Raw genomic sequence first — 23121 nt, forward strand, 5'->3', positions numbered from 1 at the left:
AACCTACTACCTTTGCAATTTTTTTTTTAGAATCTCCCATAAGCACAGTATCATCAGCAAAAAGTAACTGTGTCAATTCCCATTTTGTATTTGATTCTCCATAATTTAATCCCACCCCTCTCCCGAACACCCTAGCATTTACTTCTTTTACAACCCCATCTATAAATATATTAAACAACTATGGTGACATTACACATCCCTGTCTAAGACCTACTTTTACCGGGAAGTAGTCTCCCTCTCTTCTACACACCCTAACCTGAGCCTCACTATCCTCATAAAAACTCTTTACAGCATTTAGTAACTTACCACCTATTCCATATACTTGCAACATCTGCCATATTTATTAAATAAACACACTAACCACTCCAAAACTATATTCCCACCTACTTCTAATATTTCTATCTATCTCATCAGTCCTAGCTGCTTTACATCCTTTCATTCTACCCACTGCCCCATGCACTTCCCCCACACAACTGGTTCTTCCTCACTCTTTTTTTTTTTTCTGCAATAAGTCGGCTATCTCCCACCAAGGCAGGGTGACCCGAAAAGAAAGAAAATCCCCAAAAAGAAAAAACTTTCATCATCATTCAACACTTTCACCTCACTCATGCATCTAGATTATCTAGAGATTATCTAGAGAGAGTTCCGGGGGTCAACGCCCCCGCGGCCCGGTCTGTGACCAGGCCTCCTTAGGTCAGTGTCCCAGGATGCGACCCACACCAGTCGACTAACACCTAGGTACCCATTTTACTGATGGGGAACATAGACAACAGGTGGAAAGAAACACGTCCAATGTTTCTACTCTGGCTGGGAATCGAACCCAGGCCCTCACCGTGTGAAGCGAGAGCGTTAACCACCAGGCCACCAGAGCATAATCGCTGTTTTTGCAGAGTCGCCCAGATACAATAGTTTAGAAGCATATATAAAGATATATAACATATCCCTCCAAACTGCCAGTATCCCAAACCCCTCCTTTAAAGTGCAGGCATTGTACTTCCCATTTCCAGTATTGAAGTCCAGCTATGTAAAAATAACCAGTTTCCCTGAATCACTTCACTAAATATTACCCTGTTCACACTCCAACAGCTCGTCAGGTCCCAAAAACCATTCGTCTCCATTCACTCCATTCTAACAGGCTCAGGCAGGCTTGCTGGAAGTCCAAGCCCCTCACCCACAAAACCTCCTTTACCCCGTCCCTCCAACCTTTTTGAGAACAACTCCTACCCTGCCTTCATTCCCCTACAGATTTATACGCTCTCCATGTCATTCTACTTTGATCCATTCTCTTTAAATGACCATACCTGGAGGCCTGGTCACAGACCGGGCCGCGGGGGCGTTGACCCCCGAAACTCTCTCCAGGTAAACTCCAGGTAAACATACCACCTCAACAACCCCTCTTCAGCCCTCTGACTAATACTTTAATTAACTCCACACCTTCTCCTAATTTCCACACTCCAAATTCTCTGCATAATATTTACACCACACATTGCCCTTAGACAGGACATCTCCACTGCCTCCAACTGTCTCCTCACTGCAGCATTTACAGCCCAAGCTTCACACCCATATAAGAGTGTTGGTACCATAATACAGTGGTCCCTCATTTTTCGTAATTAATCCGTTCCTGGAAGTGTGACTGTTATCGAAATTGACAATTTTCGATTCTATTTTCCCTATGAGAAATAATGTAAATCCAATTAATTCGTTCCAGACACAACCATTTTTTTTACCTTAAAGATAGATTTACATGCACAAAAGAATGAACATTCAACATGACAGTTACCTTTATTGAAGGCTGTTGTTGATGAATGGAAGACAGGGAGGAGGAGAGAGGGAAGAGAGGTTATTGTTTGGAAGGGGAATACCCCCTCCATAAGGACTCTAGGTCACTTCAGGGGTCACTTCCTAGCTTAAATATAGATTTACATGCAGAAAAGAATGCCAAATAAATGTAAAGCACTAATAAAATGTATAAATGAACATGTAACATCACACTTATCTTTTATTGAATACTTGTTGGTGTATGGCAGAGGGAGGGGAAGTGAGTTTATTGTTGGAGAATATGACACTAATGTCAACTCTACATAATAAACAATATTAATAACAGAAACATGGAATATACTCTAGAATGAATAAAATAAGTCATGTATGCCAAGAGAGGTGTTGTGTTGTGTTGTTGTTGGGTGTATAAGGGCCACTGAGAGTAAGCCGTCCATAATGGTGGTGAAGCAGCAGCTGAGGCGGTGGTGTTTTCTGTAGCCCTATATAACTCCAACAACATGGAAGAGTTGGTAGAATCGCTGAAGAAGGTACCATCTACCACCATCACAACCACTACCACCCTCTATCACCATCACCACCACCTTCTACCACCATCACTAGCACCGTCTACCACTTTCACAACTGCTAGTACCCTCTACCACCATCACTACCACTGTCTACCACTATCACAACTACTAGCACCCTCTACCACCATCGCTACCACCCTCTACCGCTATCACAACTGCTAGCACCCTCTACTACCATCACTACCACCCTCTACCACCATCACTATCACCCTCTTCCACTATCACAACTGCTTCCACCCTACCACCATCACCATCATATTTTTCTACAAACTTTTTCTTAGATTATATGTGTTTCTCACATTCTTTATCAAAGGACTGACACTAGACGCTTTCTCTGGAGCCATGGTAACTTATTTAGCAGTTGCAAGCACTAAAACGAATGGAATATCATGAAATGTATCGTATGAACTCGTGGGATCATCCTCGCTTACTGATAAACAATGGCACACTGGCTGGGAATGGAGTGTGAGGCAGCTTGGGGCTGTGTGTATGCATCCCAGATGAATGACTATTTGCGAGTCAAACGACAATTCGCGAGCCAGTGTTTTGACGAAAATAACATTACGATTTTCGAAAATTACGAGTATCGAGCCTTACAATTATCGAGGGACCACTGTACTTTCATACATTACCTTCTTTGCCTCCATAGATAACATTTTTTGCCTCCACATATACCTCAATGCACCACTCACCTTTTTTCCTTCATCAATTCTATGGTTAACCTCATCCTTCATTAACCCATCTGCTGACATTTCAACTCCCAAATATCTAAAAACATTCACTTCTTCCATACTCCCTCTCTCCAATGTGATATCCATTTTTTCTTTATCTAAATCATTTGATACCCTCATCACCTTACTCTTATCTATGTACACTTTCAACTTTTTACCTTTACACACCCTCAAAAACTCATCCACTAACCTTGGCAACTTTTCTTTAGAATCTCCCATAAGCACAGTATCATCAACAAAATGTAACTGTTTCAACTCCCATTTTGTATTTGATCCCCCATAATTTAATCTCACCCCTCTCCCCAAAACCCTAGCATTTACTTCTTTTACAGCCCCATCTCTAAATATATTAAACAACCATGGTGACATTACACATCCCTGTTTAAGACCTACTTTTACTGGGAAGTAATCTCCCTCTCTTCTACACACCCTAACCTGAGCCTCACTATCCTCATAAAAACTCTTCACAGCATTTAGTAACTTACTACCTATTCCATATACTTGCAACATCTGCCACATTGCTCCCCTATCACTCTATCATATGTCTTTTCTAAATCTATAAATGCAATGAAAACTTCCCTACTTTTATCTAAATACAGTTCACATATGTGCTTCAATGTAAATACTTGATCTAAACATCCCGTACCCACTCTAATGCCTCCTTGCTCATCTGCAATCCTACTCTCTGTCTTTCCTCTAATTCTTTCAATAATAACCCTACTGTACACTTTTCCTAGTATACTCCGTAACCTTGTTCCCTTATAATTTTTACAATCTCTCTTGACCACCTTCCCTTTATATAAAGGAACTATACACACTCTCTGCCAATCCCTAGGTACCTTTCCCTCTTTCATACATTTATTGAACCAAAATACCAACCACTGCAGCACTAAATCCCCACTTTGCTTTTAACATTTCTGTCATGATCCCATTAGTTCCTGCTGCTTTACCCCCTTTCATTCTATGTAATGCCTCACGCACCTCCCCCACACTCGCATCTTGCTTTTCTTCAATCCTAAAAGATGTTATACCTCCCTGACCAGTGCATGAAATTACAACCTCCCTTTTTTCATCAACATTTAGAAGTTCCTCAAAATATTCCCGCCATATACCCAATACCTCCAGCTGCCCATCTACTAACTCCCTTACTCTGTTTTCAACTGACAAATCCATTCGTTCCCTAGGCTTTCTTACCTTGTTTATCTCACTCCAAATTTTTTTCTTATTTTCATCAAAATTTCTTGACAGTGCCTCTCCCACTCTTTCATCTGCTCTCCTTTTGCACTCTCTCACCACTCTCTTCACCTTTCTTTTACTCTCCATATACTCTGCTCTTCTTATAACACTTCTGCTTCATAAAAACCTCTCATAAGCTACCTTTTTGTCTTTTATCACACCCTTTACTTCATCATTCCACCAATCACTCCTCTTTCCTCCTGCACCCACCCTCCTATAGCCACAAACTTCTGCCCCACTTTCTAATACTGCATTGTTAAAACTATCCCAATCCTCTTCAACCCCCCTCCTCCTCTACTCATATTTGCACTAGCCCACCTTTCTTCCAATAGTTGCTTATATCTCACCCTAATTCCTCCTTTGTTTGTTTATACACTTTCACCTCTCTCTTATTTATTTATTAATTTGAACATGATACAGAGAAGTACAAAGGAATACAGTTATTAAAGTGCAACATGCCAAAGCCCCTTGTATGCAGAGCATTATGGGCAGGCTTAAAATTAACTTAAGATTAACTAAGCAATGATATATTCATTGGTAAAAACATTATTGTAAACAGATAACAATTTAGCACAAATGAGTATTACAAAGACAGGTCATATGGTCATTTACTGTGTTGCTGTGCATTCAGTAGAATGGAGTATTTTGTTAGGTAATGTAATTAAAAAATAACAAAGTTTGATTGGGTCACAGGTTAGAAATTTATGAGATACAATAATGTGAAACATTTATGAGATACAGTTATTTAGTATTTATTTAGTTGTGGGTGAGTAAGCAATTAGAAAAAATAACAAAGTTTGATTGGGTCACAGGTTAGAAATTTATGAGATACAATAATGTGAAACATTTATGAGATACAGTTATTTAGTATTTATTTAGTTGTGGGTGAGTAAGCAATTTCTGAGAAGAGACTTGAATTTATAAACAGACAGTGTGTCTTTTATATTCACCGGTAATGAATTCCAGATTTTAGGGCCTTTTATGTGCATTGAGTTTTTGAATAGCATGAGATTGACTCGAGGAACATCAAAGAGTGATCTGTGCCTTGTGTTATGGTTGCGTGTTCTATTGAGGTTGGTAAGGAGACGTTTGAGGGGAGGGTTTATATCAGAGTTAAATGTTCTATGTATGTAGTAGGTGCAGTAATAAGTATGGATGTTTTGTTTGATGAGTAGGTTTAGAGTTTTGAATATTGGTGGAGTGTGCTGCCTGTAGTGGGAATTTATCATCATTCTGACTGCAGCCTTTTGTTGGGTAATTAGTGGTCTGAGATAGTTTATTGTTGTTGAGCCCCATGCACAAATTCCATAGGTGAGATAGGGTTAAATAAGTGGGCTGACTGTGGAGCATAGTACCATGTCTTCGATAGTATGCCTACGGTCTTGAAATTTTTTTTGGAAATTTGTTGTATATGTGTTTGAAATTTGAGTCTGTTATCAAGGTGGATTCCTAAGAATTTTCCCTCTGTGAGTTTTGTGATAGGTGATCCATTTATCATTATGTTAAGAGGGACATCTGTAGCTCTGTTACCGTAGATATTTTCAGTAATTCAGTATTTACAGTATTGGCTAGCATGACTGGGCTCGGGTAAGAGAAGACGTATGTAGTGTCATCTGCAAATAGTGTGGGTTTGAGTAGTTGTGATGCATTTGGTAGGTCATTTATGTATATGAGAAAGAGAAGAGGGCCGTTTTCCTTTTGTCCCATCTACCTCTTACTCTAACTGTAGCTATGACTAAATGATCCGATATATCAGCTGCCCCTCTATAAACATGTACATCCTGAAGCCTGCCTATCAATCTTTTATCCACCAATACATAATCTAATATCTTACTTTTATTACGTGCCGTATCATACCTTGTAAGTTTATTTATCCTGTTTTTCATGAAATATGTATTACTTATAACCAAACCTCTTTCTACACACCGCTCAATTAAAGGCTCCCCATTTACATTTACCCCTGGCACCCCAGATTTACCTACTACTCCCTCCACAACATGTTTACCCACTTTAGCATTGAAATCCTCAAACACAAGTACTCTCACACTTGGTTCAAAACTCCCCACGCACTCGCTCAACATTTCCCAAAATCTCTCTGTCCCACCCCCTTCAGCTTTGTTTCACTTAGTCAGGACATTGAGCTTCTTCTCATTCATAACATCCACAATCATCTCTTTCTTATCATTTGCAGAACATCCATGCACATTCAAATATCCCACTTTGATGGTTTTCTTCTTTTTCTTTTTAGTAGGCTTTACTGGAAAAGGGGTTACTAGCCCATTGTTCCCAGCATTTTAGTTGACTTTTACAACACGCATGGCTTACGGGGGAAAGATTCTTATTCCACTTCCCCATGGATATAAAAGGAAAAGCAATAAGAACAAGAACTATTCAGATAAAATCAAAGAAAACTCAGATGAATGTGTATACATAAACATGTACATGTATGTGTAGCATGACCTAAGTGTAAGTAGAAGTAGCAAGACATACCTAAAATCTTGCATGTTTATGAGACAGAAAAAAAGACACCAGCAATCCTACCATCATGTAAAACAATTCCAGGCTTTTGTTTTACATTCACTTGGCAGGACGGTAGTACCTCCCTGGGTGGTTGTTGTCTACCAACCTACTACTACACTCTTATTAGATGTTATTCCTACTTGCCCTACACACGAAATCACAGCTTTCCTATCTTCATCAACATTTGACAATTCTTAATAATATTCCCTCCATCTTCCTGATACCTTTAACTCTCTGTTTAATAACTCTCCTCTCCTATTTTTAACTAACAAATCTATTCGTTCCCTAGGCTTTCTTAGCTTATTAATCTCACTCCAAAACTTTTTCTTATTTTCAACAAAATTTGTTGATAACATCTCACCCACTCTCTCATTTGCTCTCTTTTTACATTGCTTCACTACTCTCTTAACCTCTCTTTTCCTCTCCATATACTCCTCCCTCCTTGCATCACTTCTACTTTGTAAAAACCTCTCATATGCTAACTTTATCTCTCTTACTACTCTCTCTACATCATCATTCCACCAATTACTCTTCTTCTTTCCCACACCCACTTTCCTGTAACCACAAACTTCTGCTGAACACTCAAACACTGTATTCTTAGACTTTCCCTATAAGTGGTCCCTCACTTTTCGTAGTTCTCGGCAATCGTAAATTTCGCCAATCATAGGGGTATTTTCGTATAAACATGGACTCGCTTTTCATAGGTTGACTCGCGAATAGTAGTTCGTCCGGGACGCGTACGCACGGTGTGAGCCGGGGAGGCCTCCCTACCCAGCCAGTCTGGCATTGTTTACCAGTGAGTGAAGGTCCCCTCAAGTGCTCCTACGAAATATTTCATAATATTCCACTCATTTTAGTGCTTGCAAGTACTAAATAAGCTACCATGGCTCCAAAGAAAGCTCCTAGTGCCAAGCCTGTGGTAAAGAAGGTGAGAAATATGTACAGTGACAAAGTCTTGGGCCATTTTAGGGAAGTGTTAAAGAGATGCCAGAAACAGAGCTCTCTCCACAGTTACTTTGCAAGACAGGACTAGAGTGACTCTGAAGGTGGTCCTAGTGGCATTAAGAAACAGAGAAGAGAAGCAACCCCAGAGAAGCAATTGGTACCTGAGGTGTTGCTGGAAGGGGAATCCCCTTCCAAACTGTAAACAATCCAGTCTCTCTCCTCCTCCAGTCTCCCATACACTAAAAAGAATCTCCAATAAAGGTAAGTGTTATGCTGTTAATGTTTCATTCATCATTTCCCATTGTATTGTTTATGTACTACATGTATATTTCATGTAAAAAAAATTTTTGTTTTAATACTTCTGAGTGTCAGGAACGGATTAATTGTATTTACATTATTTCTTATGGGGAAAATTGATTCGCAAATCGTAAATTTCGTTTATAGTAGCTCCTCCAGGAAAGGATTAATTACGAAAAACGAGGGACCACTGTACATCTTCTACCCCATTGCCTATACTCACACTAGCCCATCTGTCCTCCAACAGTTGTTTATATCTTACCCTAACTGCCTCCTCCTTTTGTTTATAGACCTTCACCTCTCTCTTACTTGCTGCTTCCATTTTCTTCATATCCCATCTGTCTTTTACTCTCACTGTAGCTACAACTAAAAAGTGATCTGATATAACTGTGGCCCCACTAAAAATATGTACATATTGAAGTCTACCCAACAGTCTCTTGTCTACCAATACGTAGTCCAACAAACTACTGTCATTACACCTTATATCATATCTTGCATACTTATTTATCTTCTTTTTCTTAAAATATGTGTTACCTATAACCAAACCCCTTTCTACACAAAGTTCAATCAAATGCTCCCCATTATCATTGACACCTGGCACCCCAAACTTAATTACCACACCCTCTCAAAACATTTCTCTTACTTAGCATTTAGGTCTTCTACCACAATTACTCTCTCACTTCGCTCAAAAGTTCCTACACACTCACTTAACATCTCCCAAATCTCTCTCTCTCTCTCCTCTATATTCCTCTCTTCTCCAGGTGCATATACACTTTTACATTTAGTAATATATACAAGAGAAGGGGTCACTATCTCCTTGCTCCTTGCATTTTAGTCGCCTCTTACGACACGCATGGCTTATGGAGGAATATTCTGTTCCACTTCCCAATGGAGATAAGTGGAAATAAACAAGAACTAGTAAGAAAAATAAAAGAAAACCCAGAAGGGTGAGTATATATATACAGTGGACCCCCGCATAACGATTACCTCCGAATGCGACCAATTATGTAAGTGTATTTATGTAAGTGCGTTTGTACGTGTATGTTTGGGGGTCTGAAATGGACTAATCTACTTCACAATATTTCTTATGGGAACAAATTCGGTCAGTACTGGCACCTGAACATACTTCTGGAGTGAAAAAATATCGTTAACCGGGGGTCCACTGTACAGTGGACCCCCGCATAACGATGGCATCACATAGCGATTATTTCGCATACCGCTTACTTTAATTGCAAAAATTTTGCCTCACATACCGCTTAAAAACCCGCTTACCGATTTTCTTCCGAGACGCGCTCACATGTTCCGCCGGTGGCATTGTTTACCAGCCAGCCTCCGCGGTAACATCCAAGCATACAATCGGAATATTTCGTATTATTACAGTGTTTTCGGTGCTGTTTCTGGAAAATAAGTGACCATGGGCCCCAAGAAAGCTTCTAGTGCCAACCCTGTGGTAAAAAGGGTGAGAATTAGTATGGAAATTAAGAAAGATTTTGAAGGGTTTGGGGCTAACCCTGAGAAGCCTATGCCAGTTGTGGAATCCATTGTGCCTACTTCAAAAATTAAGGAAATGTGTGCACAGTGGGTTGAACTGCAAACCTTTATGGATGAAAATCACCCTGACACAGCTGTTGCAAGCCGTGCTGGTGACTATTTCAATGACAATGTTGTGGCCCATTTTAGACAAATCGTAAAGGAACGGGAGGTACAGAGCTCTATGGACAGATTTGTTGTGCGACAGAGGTCCAGTGACTCTCAAGCTGGTCCTAGTGGCATTAAAAGAAGAAGGGAAGTAACCCCGGAAAAGGACTTGCTACCTCAAGTCCTAATGGAAGGGGATTCCCCTTCTAAACAGTAAGAAGATAATGCTCTCCCCTCCTCCCATCCCATCAATCATCACCAGATCTTCAATAAAAGTAAGTGTCATGTAAGTGTGCATGCCTTTTTCAGTTTGTGTGTATTAAAATTAACATTTCATGTGGTAAAAAAATTTTTTTTTCATACTTTTGGGTGTCTTGCACGGATTAATTTTATTTCCATTATTTCTTATGGGGAAAATTCATTCACATAACGATTATTTCGCATAACAATTACCCCTCTTGCACGGATTAAAATCGTTAACCGGGGGTCCACTGTATATATATATATATGCTTGTACATGCATGTGTAGTGTGACCTGAATGTAAGTAGAAGTAGCATGAGGTACCTGAAATCTTGCACGTTTATGAGACAGGAAAGACTCCAGCAATCCTACCATCATGTAAAACAAGTATACCTTCCATCCGACTTATGACCGAGCTTGGTTCCTACTAACCGGTCGTAAGTCAAAATGGACGTAAGTTGAACCTTATTACTGAATATCAGCATCACATTATGTAAAGATTTTATTTTATTGTTTTATTTTGGTATTTCATTTTTTACTTTACTTTTTATGCTGTTAGTACTGTATTTTATACTGTAAAGTTTAGGAGAAACACTGTGTACAACACAAACAGTTGTTTATTTCCCAAAACATTTGTATACAAAACATAGTCATAAGTCTAGTGGTCATATGTCGATCAGGTCGTAAGTTGGATGGTAGGTGTACAGGCTTCCGTATTGCACTCACTTGGCAAGATGGTAGTACCTCCCTGGGCAGTTGCTGACTACCAACCTACTACCTATAATACCATTTAATATTGTTACAAAAATGCTTAGATGAGTTAAAGTGAGTTTTTTAGTAGTAGGCAATGAAATTCCAATATTATATACCTATGTATGTCTAATTTTTCATCTTGCAGTATTGTGTACCATACATGTATAATAGGGAGCATTGAAATTTTGGTCAAAGCTGCACTCTTCGGGCATTTTTCCTTATATACCTCTTAGATTCAGTGCCAAATATGAAGTTGATTGGTTCAGGTTTAGCCTACAGCATTTGCGATTGAAATTTTGGAATATGTCTGTATTACTGAGTAGCGCAGCACAGTGTTGTATGTACTGTATCTATGTACTCTGCAGTGTTTATAAACATTAACTAACTTTCTCTCTTTTCAGATACTCTGATTACTTGTATACTTTACTACTGAGATGGCTACAGTGTCAACAAGGAAAGCCACAGAACTTGCATTGTTTGGCCATGCCAGTGTTCTTCCAGTGAACAAACTTCCATCCAAAGGAAATAGGTTAAGGAACTGCTGGCGATATAAATGTGATGAAAGAAAGTTTACTGATGTTTCAGTGATTATCAAGATAGCAGCTAAGGATTGTTCTGAACTATGGGAGAAATCAATTGAAGACAGAAAGACTATTCCTATTCTCAGCCAAATAACTATTGAGGAAAGATTGAGAAAATTGTACAGTAGAGGAATAGAACTTAATAAGAACAAAAATGTCTCCAAAAAAGCTACATTTCAAGAAGAAATGAATGAGTTGTTTGATATATGTGGTTGTTTCTGTCCTGCTGCCTCCTGTCAAGATGTAGGGTGCAAAATAAAGGAGTGTGACGATACCACTTGGCCTGTAATTGTGATGTGGAAGTTCTTAAACATGAGGTACATTCCCTCCTTGACCAGAGAGGCGATAAGAAGGTGAAAATTGGCTGTGTTGACATGACAGTAATGAGGATGTGGGTTAGAGTGACAGTCAAAGAGGAGCAGGATGCACCCAGAGCCAGGAAGCAGCTGGAGAAAAGACAAGAGTGAACCAGCAGCTGGAGAAGTTTCTGATTCTGACAATAATTCAAATGATGCCAGAGATAGCCCTGCTGTTGTTACTGATGCTGACTATGTCTTGAGTGGTCTGACTGCCAGCAACTCACAGCAGAGCAGAAAAAGACTTCCCACACTGGCAGCCACATGTGACCAATACTTGATCAGTGATTATGCTGGAGCTGCCATTGCTATCGCCACCTGAATGGAGTGTGGCATTATAACCAAGGATGACAAAAGTCAGATTATTGGACCACAGAAGTTACGAGATGCCAGACACAAATGTCAAATGGAGAGTCAAGAAAATGAACTAACTTGGAAAATATCAAATCACTGTATTTTTGATGATCAGAAGACCACTTGTGTAATGACAAAGAATGAGAAGACCAAGAAATGGAGTCCAAAGATAGTGTTGAAAGATCATTACATCATCATGGTAGAACCTGGCACAATATCTATCACTCATGTGACTCCCAAGTCAGGCCATGGAAAGGAGATTGCCAAGACTATCTATACATTTCTGGCAGAACAGAAACTAGCTCGGCATCCTGTTGTATGTGTTGGTTGTGACGGAACTAATGTAAATATCGGAGCTGACAATGGAGCCATTCATCATTTTGAAATGTTGCTTGGCCATCCAGTCCATTATTTCATGTCAACTTCGTGGAATGAGCTGCCATTCCAGGCTGCTTTCTACCACTATGATGATAAGCCAAGTGGTCCCGAGCATTGGAAAGGTCCCATTGGCAAGCAGATCAAGGATCTTCTGTCTGAGCTGCCAGATGTTGCTTTCCAGCCAGTCATTTTCACTGATTTCCCTGCTCTGAATGACAAGGTGGCAGAGGATCTGTCCTGGGACCAGAAATACTTGTATAGGATTTGCAAGGAGTAATCACAGGTGTGGTGTGTACTTAGCTCAGTGAGGACATTAGTGTACTCTCCTTGGATTGAACCAAGATGCCCTCCATCGAGCAACTTTACCAGCAGCTTAAGGAAGAGTTGAGGGTAGCGAAGATGGAGATACGGCGATTGACTTAGGAAAACGAGAGGATTCGTAGCAGTCCTCCTGTTCTGAGTCCTCAGGTCAAGAAGGGAAACTGGACAGTGGCTGGACAGCATGGAACGAAGTTGACGATCAAGAAGACGAATGGAAAGGTAGAAACGATGACGAAGAAAGAGACTGCTATGGAAACTGTTGTGGAAACATCTAATGCATTCTCTGTGCTACCCGACGAATGTGAGCCGACTACTGTAAACGTCACGACGAACGACACCAAGGAAGGTAAGAATATTGTTGTTGGGGATAGCCAGGTTAGGTACAGGGATAGGGAGTTCTGCTTGAAGGACAGAAGTAGGACACACAGGGTTTGCTTTCCTGGAGCTGGGATGGAGGATATTGTTAGCCGGCTTGACAACATCATGAATGGTAATGGGATCAATCCTATTATCTGCCTCAGTGCTGGAGGCAATGATGTAGGCAAGCATAGAAGTGAAGATTTAGTTAAAAGGTTCAGGACAGCAATAGACAATTAGGAAGAAGGGCGGCACCCTGTTATATGTGGCCTTTTGCCAAGAAGGGGTGTTAGAAATGAATGATTGTCCAGAGCAATTGGTATTAATTGTTGGCTGGATAAACACTGTAAGGATAATGCAGTACCATTCATTGACAACTGGGACAACTTCTATGGCCAAAATGACATGTATGCCAGGGATGGGGTTCACTTATCCAGGGCAGGTGTGGGTTTTCTTGCTAGCTCAGTTGAGGGGGTTGTTAGGACTTTAAACTAGGATTAGTTAGAGGTATGGATTTAGAAATGATAAATAATGAGTATGGATATATTGACTTATGCTCTGATATTAAGAATCTTAATAGTAACTGTCATGTAGTAACTCTGGGTAATGATAATTTCAGCAATTGTGTAAAAACAAAGATGAATAGGAAAAATGTGCAGAAGAAATAACATATGATGGTATTTTATGCTAACAGTCGAAGTGCAAGAAATAAGATTAATGAACTACTTTTGGTAGCATATGCTGGGAACTTTGATGTCATTGCATTAACTGAAACCTGGTATGATTTAAAGAGTTGGGATATGATTGCTGAGTGTAATATTCAAGGGTTTAAGCTCTTCCAAGTGGATAGATGTAATGGGAAAGGGGGAGGAGTTACATTATATGTTCGAGAAAAAAATTGACTTGCATAAAACAGGTATAAAAACAGATGGAACAGTAACAGAATCTGTGTGGGTAGAGTTTGTAGAAGGTCAAGAAAAACTTACTCTAGGTGTAATATACCGACCTCCAGGCTTGGATCACGATAGAGGGAGACTTCTTTGGGACAAAATTGTTAGGGCTTCTAGACACAAAAACATAGTGATAGTAGGGGATTTTAACTTTAGTCAAATTGACTGGAATTCTTTGACCGGTAATCTAGAGTCCAGTGACTTTATGGAAACAGTTAAAGACTGTTTTCTGAAGCAGTGTGTAACAGAGCCTACCAGGGGTAATAATTTGCTATACCTAGTCTTGTCAAATAAGGAAACACTCATAAATAATCTGGAGATCACTGAAGAGTTTAGGGCAAGTGATCACAAATCCATCACTTTTAGCATTAACTGGGAATACAAGAATAATGATAATACAGTAAAAATTCTTAATATTCGTTCTGCCGATTATAATGGACTTAGGGAACTCTTGTCAAATCTCAATTGGGGTTATCTAGCTAATGATTTTATTGATGATGATCATACTTATGATTATGAAGGGATCTGCATTTATGATTTTTTTCTTAATAATGTACACTGTACTCAGAGTATATACATTCCCCAGAGAGAAATTAGGTCTAATAATAATGATCCCAAATGGATTAACAGGAGGCTAAAGCATCTATTAGGGGAGAAAAGGGGAATTTATAGGCGCATCAGAAGAGGAGAGGCTAACCTTACTGACCAATATGTCCAGCTTAAAAAAGAAGTAAAAAAGGGGATTAGAAAGGCTAAACGTGACTATGAAATTAGAGTTGCTAATGAATCAAAGACTAATCCAAAGGGGTTCTTTCAAGTGTATAAGACGAAGGTGAAGGAAAAAGTATGACCTCTGAAAATTGGTAATGGACAGCTGACTGATAACGAACTGGAAATGTGTTCCTTATTTAATGACTATTTTTTGTCAGTTTTTACTCAGGGGCTATGTCCGTTCCTTCAAATTACCGTCCAATAAGCCTGACATCTATAGTGGGCAAGTTATTAGAATCAATTATAGCTGACATTATTAAAAGTCACCTTGAAGAGCATAACTTGATAAATGAATCTCAGCATGGATTCACGAGAGGTTGTTCCTGCCTGACAAATGTATTGACGTTCTTCAATAGAACATTTGAGGCAGTTGACAGTGATAAAGAATATGATATTGTTTATTTGGATTTTAGTAAAGCCTTCGATAGAGTACCTCACAAGAGCCTCTTAAGAAAAGTGGCAGCTCATGGAATAGGAGGTAAAGTTCTAGCATGGATAGAGGCATGGCTAACCAATAGAAAGCAGAGAGTTACCATTAATGGGGTGAAATCTGAATGGGGATTAGTCACTAGTGGCATTCCACAAGGATCAGTTTTAGGCCCCCTCTTGTTCATAATTTACATTAATGACCTTGATGAAGGGATTACGAGTGACGAGTAAATTTGCTGATGATACAAAGTTTTTTTTTTTTTTTTTTTTTTTTTTTTTTTTTATCACACTGGCCGATTCCCACCAAGGCAGGGTGGCCCGAAAAAGAAAAACTTTCACCATCATTCACTCCCTCACTGTCTTGCCAGAAGGGTGCTTTACACTACAGTTTTTAAACTGCAACATTAACACTCCTCCTGAAGGAGGGGTGTTAATGATACAAAGATAGGCCATATAATTCATTCTGAGGAGGATAGCAGTGAACTCCAGGAGGATTTGGGCAAATTAATGTCTTGGTCTGAAAAATGGCAGATGAAGTTCAGTGTGGATAAGTGTAAAGTAGTAGTCCTTGGTAATGAAAATAACCCTCGAAGCTATAATCTAGGTGAAGTAGAGCTTGATCATACAGAATGTGAAATACTTGAAGGTCATGGTAAGCAGAAATCTAAAGCCAAGACAGCAGTGCCTTAGTGTGTGCAACAAGGCTAACAGATTACTTGGATTTATCTCAAGAAGTATAAGTAACAGAAGTCCAAAAGTTATTTTACAGCTCTATGCATCACTAGTGAGGCCTCATTTAGATTATGCTGGTCAGTTTTGGTCCCCTTACTACAGGATGGATATAGACTCATTAGAGAACATACAGAGAAGAAAGACTAAAATGATTTACTGTGTAAGGAATCTCCTGTATGAAAATAGACTTAAAGCCTTAAATCTCCACTCTCTGGAGAGACGAAGAATGAGGGGAGATATCATTGAAGTGTATAAGTGGATGACAGGCATAAACAAGAGAGATATTAATAAGGTACTGAGGGTGTCGAACCAGGTAAGAACCAGAAATAATGGATTTAAGTTGGATAAATTTAGATTTAGAAAGGATGTAGGTAAGTACTGGTTTTCTAACAGAGTTGTAGATGCGTGGAACGATCTTCCCAGTTGGGTGATAGAGGCTAGGACCTTGGGTAGCTTAAAGAAGAGATTGGACAAATATATGAGTGGGAGGGGCTGGGTTTGATTGGTGTCGTTGGGTACGGGAGTTTCATGGGCCTACTGGCCCATGCAAGGCATGGGGCCAGTATGCCTTCTGCAGTGTTCCTCCATTCTTATGTTCTTATATGTGGTTGATGATGACTTGGCTGCTCTTGAACCAGGTCCACCATGTGTGTTAAGCTGAAATACTTTATGGAGTAGGATCCTTAGGCTGTATTTAGCAACATTGAGACCCAGTCAGGAGCTGAAAAGAGTCGTCATTATGATTTTAAAATTCAGTGCTCCAATGTGGTTCCACATCAAGCTGCACCCGTATGTCACACACAGTCCAAAGAACGTCTTCCAGTCACTGCAATTTATGAAACATCTGAACAGTGAAGAAAAGATAGTATAGAAGACTGTCCAAAGAAATTCCTCCTTTGCTCACGCAGATCAGCTGCTGTTTGGGATGTGTGCTGATAAGGCATGACTGTGAGAGAGAAAGCTGTCTCCATGATGAGAAAAATTAGAGAAGAGAATCAGCAGACAGAAGAAAGTACTGAGAGCTCTGATGAAGATGGAGAAGATTCTGATGATCCTGTTGATGAGGATTTTTTAATCTACACTGATGATGAGGATGACAGTGAAGATGAAGAGAATGACAATGTGGCTCCTATTGTCAGCTCAAGAAAAGTAATGATTCCCAAACTAAAGTGGCAAGCAAAGAACTATCATTCCATGATTGACTTGAAGACTGAACTCAAAACTGAGCCTCCCTTCATTGCTTTTCTATCAGATCAACAGGTTCTGAAAATTATTGAGATTCCACTGGAGGTGCCTAAGTGGCCAAACAACACCGAAGCTGTTGAGAAATGGATAAAATTGATGACTGAAGCTTGTACTGAAGTCACTGGACAGAAGGCAAGAGATGGATACATCAGGCAGAGAATATTTTCCAGGAAACTGATGCCCAAGTTCTGTACCAAGAAAGACTTCACTTATAACTTGTAATAGTTTAAAATTAAATAGTTGATGATTGATATAACCCATTTACATTTGATTATACAATCTTCACAACCAAAAATAATATAAACCATGTACTCTTGATTATTATCCTGACAACCAATAAATTATAACTAATTACTTTCAGTGGTGTATAATGTGACAAAAAGTCATTCACAATGCTGCAGGGTAAATGGACTTGAAATAGGCTGAAATTTCTCACAGAAGTTTGTTGTTACCATACAAATAATGCCTGAAAAGTGCACCTTGCATCTCTAAAATTTGTATTTTTTCAATGCTTTCTAACGTATAACCTCTATAATATACATTGATAGGATTTTTCACTAACTTAAAACTACCTTATTTTTGTAAGTTTTGTAAATAGCATTGTATGACTATAAAGTAGTATTTTTTTTTTTTCTCTCAAGAAGTCAGCCATCTCCCATTGAAACAGGGTGACCCAAAAAGAAAGAAAATCCCCAAAAAGAAAATACTTTCATCATCATTCAACACTCATACATAATCACTGTCTTTGCAGAGGTGCCCAGATACAACAGTTTAGAAGCATATATAAAGATATATAACATATCCCTCCAAACTGCCAACATCCTAAACCCCTCCTTTAAAGTGCAAGCATTGTACTTCCCATTTTCAGTACTCAAGCAATCAGATCTCCAATGACTTAGGTAATATCAAGTATTTCATTAACAGCACTCAGTCAGTATGCAGTTTCATATGTTAATTAATTTGTATCTTAGTCATTGGTCATTTCACACCCAGGTAGAGAATCCATGAATGAAAATACATACATCATTTCTTGATCTTTAGTTGCATTTTTAGAAAACACCTCCATCACAGTCCACTGTTTATCCAAGAAAGCACAAAATTCCCATCCCTCTTTCAAATGTTGGCACTGTACTTCTGAGCATACAAAACTCAGTCCAGCTAGCCAGTTTCCCTGAGCCTCTGCATAGTTACTTTTTTGCTCACACTGTAACATTAGTTAAAATTTAGTAGACCATTCACTCAAAATAATGTGGTTGCCCATTTCAGCTGAATGTTGAAGCTTCGAACTCCTAGTGTTACCTTAAATGCCCCATACTCCACCTTCCCTGCATCTTAGATTTATACATCCTCTTTATCAGTCTATCTTGTTCCAATCTTCCTACATCCACATTCATAATAATCTCTTCTACACATTTCTAATTGCTACAGTCTTCAATTTTTTTTTCATTCCTTGCTTTCTGTAATATATTATATATTTTTTAGGTATGCTTGCTTACAATGGTCTCCTGAACTTTGGCAAGTTTGATGATCTGACCTATGAAATTTGGGAATTTATTCCCTTTCTGCTGATGGGAGTCATGGGAGGCCTGCTGGGAGCCTTGTACAATCATATCAATCTAAAGTTGACTGCTTTCAGGATGAGGTATATAGAAGGTGTTTTCATTGCTTGATGTTCAGTAAATCTCATATTAGTTCATAAGGTTTTGGCATGGCATATGCCAAAGGATGCAAGGTAAATGGATGTTATTAAAATATCTGGTGTTAATGATGATGTGCGGGAAAAAATAAGAAAGCATCCACTGGTGCTGCAGCACAAGCTAGAGAAAAGGCTTTCCTTTACCTTCTTCACTGTTATTTTTGTGCCAACTTTGTAACTAATAGTGAAATAGAGGATGAGAGTGCAGGATGCTTCAGTCCAACCTAGGCCATTATCAAATCTTCGGGGTAGGCTTGACCAAAATGTTACCTATTTTCATCTCCAATTTATTGGTTAGGTTATGAATTGTTCCAATCACAATTTTGTTACTTGTAGTTTTGCATCTAGTTTGCCTTTTGTTTTCAACCACAAAGTGGAAGATTACTAATTGACTCCACTAATATTATGTATAATTAAGTGGATGATGCTAGTACAAAATTTATTGTTTTCAGATACGTTAATAAGCCATGGCAGAAAATAATAGAAGCAGCTATAGTTGCTTTTGTTACAGCTGCAGCTGCTTTCCTTATGATATATTTAATTCATGATTGCCGTATTATTGATCCTGATACTGCCAAATATCCTATTCAGGTTAGTAATTGCTATACTAAATTTGTCTGATATATTTCTATGAATAATTCTTTTTGTGATTATGACTAGTGACACTGGCACACTTCTGGTGAGACAGCAGTTGAATGAATGATGAATGGTTTTTTTCTTTGGGTCACCCTGCTGTGGCAGGAGACAGCCATTGAGGTATAAAAAAGAAGTCTTGTAGTACTATAATATGAATTTGACCTGAATTACTCAGTAGCTTGTTACATTTTCTGCAGAAATGTAAAAATCATACTGGTAGTACAAATTATTCATTGCTTCAATGCAATCATCAAGTAAAATAAAAGACAAATTATTCTTTAAAATTTAAATTAACAGCAGAATAATTGCTTCTGTAATCATTAACCCTTTGTGTCCATGCCATAGTTCTACAGCTTTGAAGCTTATCTGAGTGAGCTGAGCCATGAGCTCAGCTCACTCAGATAAGCTGTGAGTGGTAAATTTGGGTCTTGATATGAGAGAATGGGTCTGTGTGGTAAATGTGCACCATATAAAAAAAATTCCTGTGGCACACAGTGCATAATGAGAAAACAAAACTGTGACCGTGTTTTTGGTTTAAAACTGATTTTGCGGTGTATTTTTCTATAATTTTCATGGTTTCTTGGTCTTGTTTGATAGAATGGAAGATATATTACAGAAATGGAGATGATTTTGATTGGTTTTAGGATTGAAAATAGCTTGAAATTCAGCTCAGAGTAGCGGAACTGTTTCATTTTTGCCGATGTTCAAGAGTAAAGAAATCACACCACACATCCAATACATCAGCTGGCAGGTCTAATATACTTTCACAAATGTGCTGATATTACTTATGCAATTATTCCAATATTGTATAACAGTAAATCTCTTACTGTTTGGTGTGAATAAAAATTGTCTGAATAAAAAATCAAACTGGCATTCATGTGTAAAGCCTGGAAATGTAATTAATGAATAGAGGGAATGTTATTTTAGTGCCAGGAATGCCTGCATTGTTCATTCTGGACCCTATAGTTGATTGGACGGTTTTATGTGCTCAGCCGATAAAATGGAAGGCATACTAATGAAATAGCTAAGAATTTGGTCAACTGGAACATTGTAATTGGCCTAAAATAGGACTTAAAGTGGGCAGAATCGCTGAGGCATAAATATCACTGACGCAGCAAAAGTCGTATACTTTTTTTCTTTTTTAACAAGTCGGCGGTCTCCCACCGAGGCAGGGTGACCCAAAAAGAAAGAAAATACTTTAATCATCATTCAACACTTTCACCTCACTCATACATAATCACTGCCTTTGCAGAGGCACCTAGATACAACAATTTAGAAGCATATATAAAGATATATAACATATCCCTCCAAACTGCCAATATCCCAAACCCCTCCTTTAAAGTGTAGGCAGTGTACTTCCCATTTCCAGTACTCAAGTCTAGCTATATAAAAATAACCAGTTTCCCTGAATCCCATCACTACATACACCTACCATCCGACTTACGACCTGCTCGACTTACGACCACTCGACTTACGACCACTCGACTTACGACCACTCGACTTACGACCACTCGACTTACGACCATGTTTTTTATGCCAAACTTCTGGGAAATAAACAACTATTTGTGTTGTACACAGTGTTTATCCTAAACCTTACAGTATAAAATACTGTACAGTACTAAGAGCATAAAAAGTAAAGTAAAACATGAAATACCAAAATAAAACAATAAAATAAAGCCATTACAAAAATGTTATGTTGATATTCAGTAGTAAAGTTCGACTTAGGACCGGTTTCTCGGAACCGAACTTGGTCATAAGTCGGATGGTAGGTGTATTACCTTGCTCACACTCCATCAGTTCGTCAGGTCCCAAAAAACATTCATCTTCATTCACTCCTATCTAACACGCTCACGCATGCTTGCTGGAAGTCCAAGCCTCTCGCCCACAAAACCTGCTTTACCCCCTCCCTCCAACCTTATCGAGGACGACCCCTACCCCGCCTTCCTTCCCTTACAGATTTATACACTCTCCATGTCATTCTGCTTTGATACATTCTCTCTAAATGACCAAACCACCTCAACAACCCCTCTTCAGCCTTCTGACTAATACTTTTATTAACTCCACACCTCCTAATTTCCACACTATGAAATCTCTGCATAATATTTACACCACAGGACATCTAACTGCCTCCAACCGCCTCCTCACTGCAGCATTTACAACCCAAGCTTCACATCCACATAAAGAGTGTTGGTACCACTATACTTTCATGCATTCCCTTCTTTGCCTCCATAGATAATGTTTTTTGTCTTCACACATACCTCAATACACCACTCACCATTTTTCCTTCATCAATTCTGTGGTTAACCTCATCATTCATAAACCCATCCGCTGACACGTCAACTCCCAAGTACTATCTGAAAACATTCACTTCTTTCATATTTCTTCTCTCCACTGTAATATCCAATTTTTCTTTATCTAAATCATTTGATACCCTCATCACCTTACTCTTATCTATGTTCACTTTCAACTTTCTACCTTTACACACCCTCCCAAAACTCGTTCACAAACCTTTGCAACTTTTCTTTAGAATCTCCCATAAGCACAGTATCATCAGCAAAAGTAACTGCATCAACTCCCATTTTGTACTAGATTCCCCATAATTTAATCCCACCCCCTCTCCCCAACACCTTAGCATTTACCTCCTTCACAACCCCATCTATAAATATATTAAACAACCATGATAACATTACACATCCCTGTCTAGACCTACTTTTACTGGAAGGTAATCTCCCTCTCTCCTACACACCCTAACCTTGAGCCTCACTATCCTCATAAAAACTCTTTGAAGCATTTAGTAACTCACTACCTATTCCATATACTTGCAACATCTGCCACATTGCTCTGCTATCCACTCTATCATATGCCTTTTCTAAATCCATAAATGCAATGAAAACTTCTCTACCTTTATCAAAATACTGTTCACATATATGCTTCAGTGGAAACACTTAGATATACACATCCCCTACCCACTCTAAAGCCTCCTTGCTCATCTGCAATCCTACTTTGTCTTACCTCTAATTCTCTCAATAATAACCCTACCGTACACTTTTCCTGGTATACTTAGTAAACTTCTTCTTTCTTTCAACGCACTGGCCGTATCCCACTGAGGTAGGGTGGCCCAAAAGGAAAAATGAAATTTCTCTTTTTCTTCTTTTCTTCTTTCAACATACCAGCCGTATCCCACCGAGGCGGGGTGGCCCAAAAGAAAAAACTAAAGTTTCTCTTTTTACATTTATTAATATATACAGGAGAAGGGGTTACTAGCCCCTTGCTCCTGGCATTTTAGTCACCTCTTACAACACTCATGGCTTACGGAGGAAGAATTCTGTTCTACTTCCCCATGTAGGTAAGAGAAAATTAACAAGAACTAGTAAGAAAATATAAGAAAACCCAGAAGGGTGTGTATATATATGCTTGTACATGTATGTGTAGTGTGACCGAAGTGTAAGTAGAAGTAGCAAGATGTACCTGAAACCTTGCATGTTTATGAGACAGAAAAATGGACACCAGCAATCCTACCATCATGTAAAACAATTACAGGCTTTCGTTTTACACTCACTTGGCAGGACGGTAGTACTTCCCTGGGCGGTTGCTGTCTACCAACCTACT

General features: G+C 39.0%; 1 protein-coding gene across 1 annotated transcript in view; it reads left to right on the top strand.

The window, feature by feature from the left end:
• The window catches only part of LOC128688710 (chloride channel protein 7), an 85214-nt gene that overhangs the window by 21247 nt on the left and 40846 nt on the right, over positions 1–23121 (top strand). Inside the window, exons 2-3 of the mRNA XM_053776698.2 lie at positions 18663–18822; positions 19329–19467. Of these exons, the coding sequence (XP_053632673.2) occupies positions 18663–18822; positions 19329–19467 (299 nt within the window). The remainder of the gene's footprint in view (positions 1–18662; positions 18823–19328; positions 19468–23121) is intronic.

The sequence above is a fragment of the Cherax quadricarinatus genome, chromosome 13 (genome assembly GCF_038502225.1).
Source record: "Cherax quadricarinatus isolate ZL_2023a chromosome 13, ASM3850222v1, whole genome shotgun sequence".
Lineage (NCBI taxonomy): Eukaryota > Metazoa > Arthropoda > Malacostraca > Decapoda > Parastacidae > Cherax > Cherax quadricarinatus.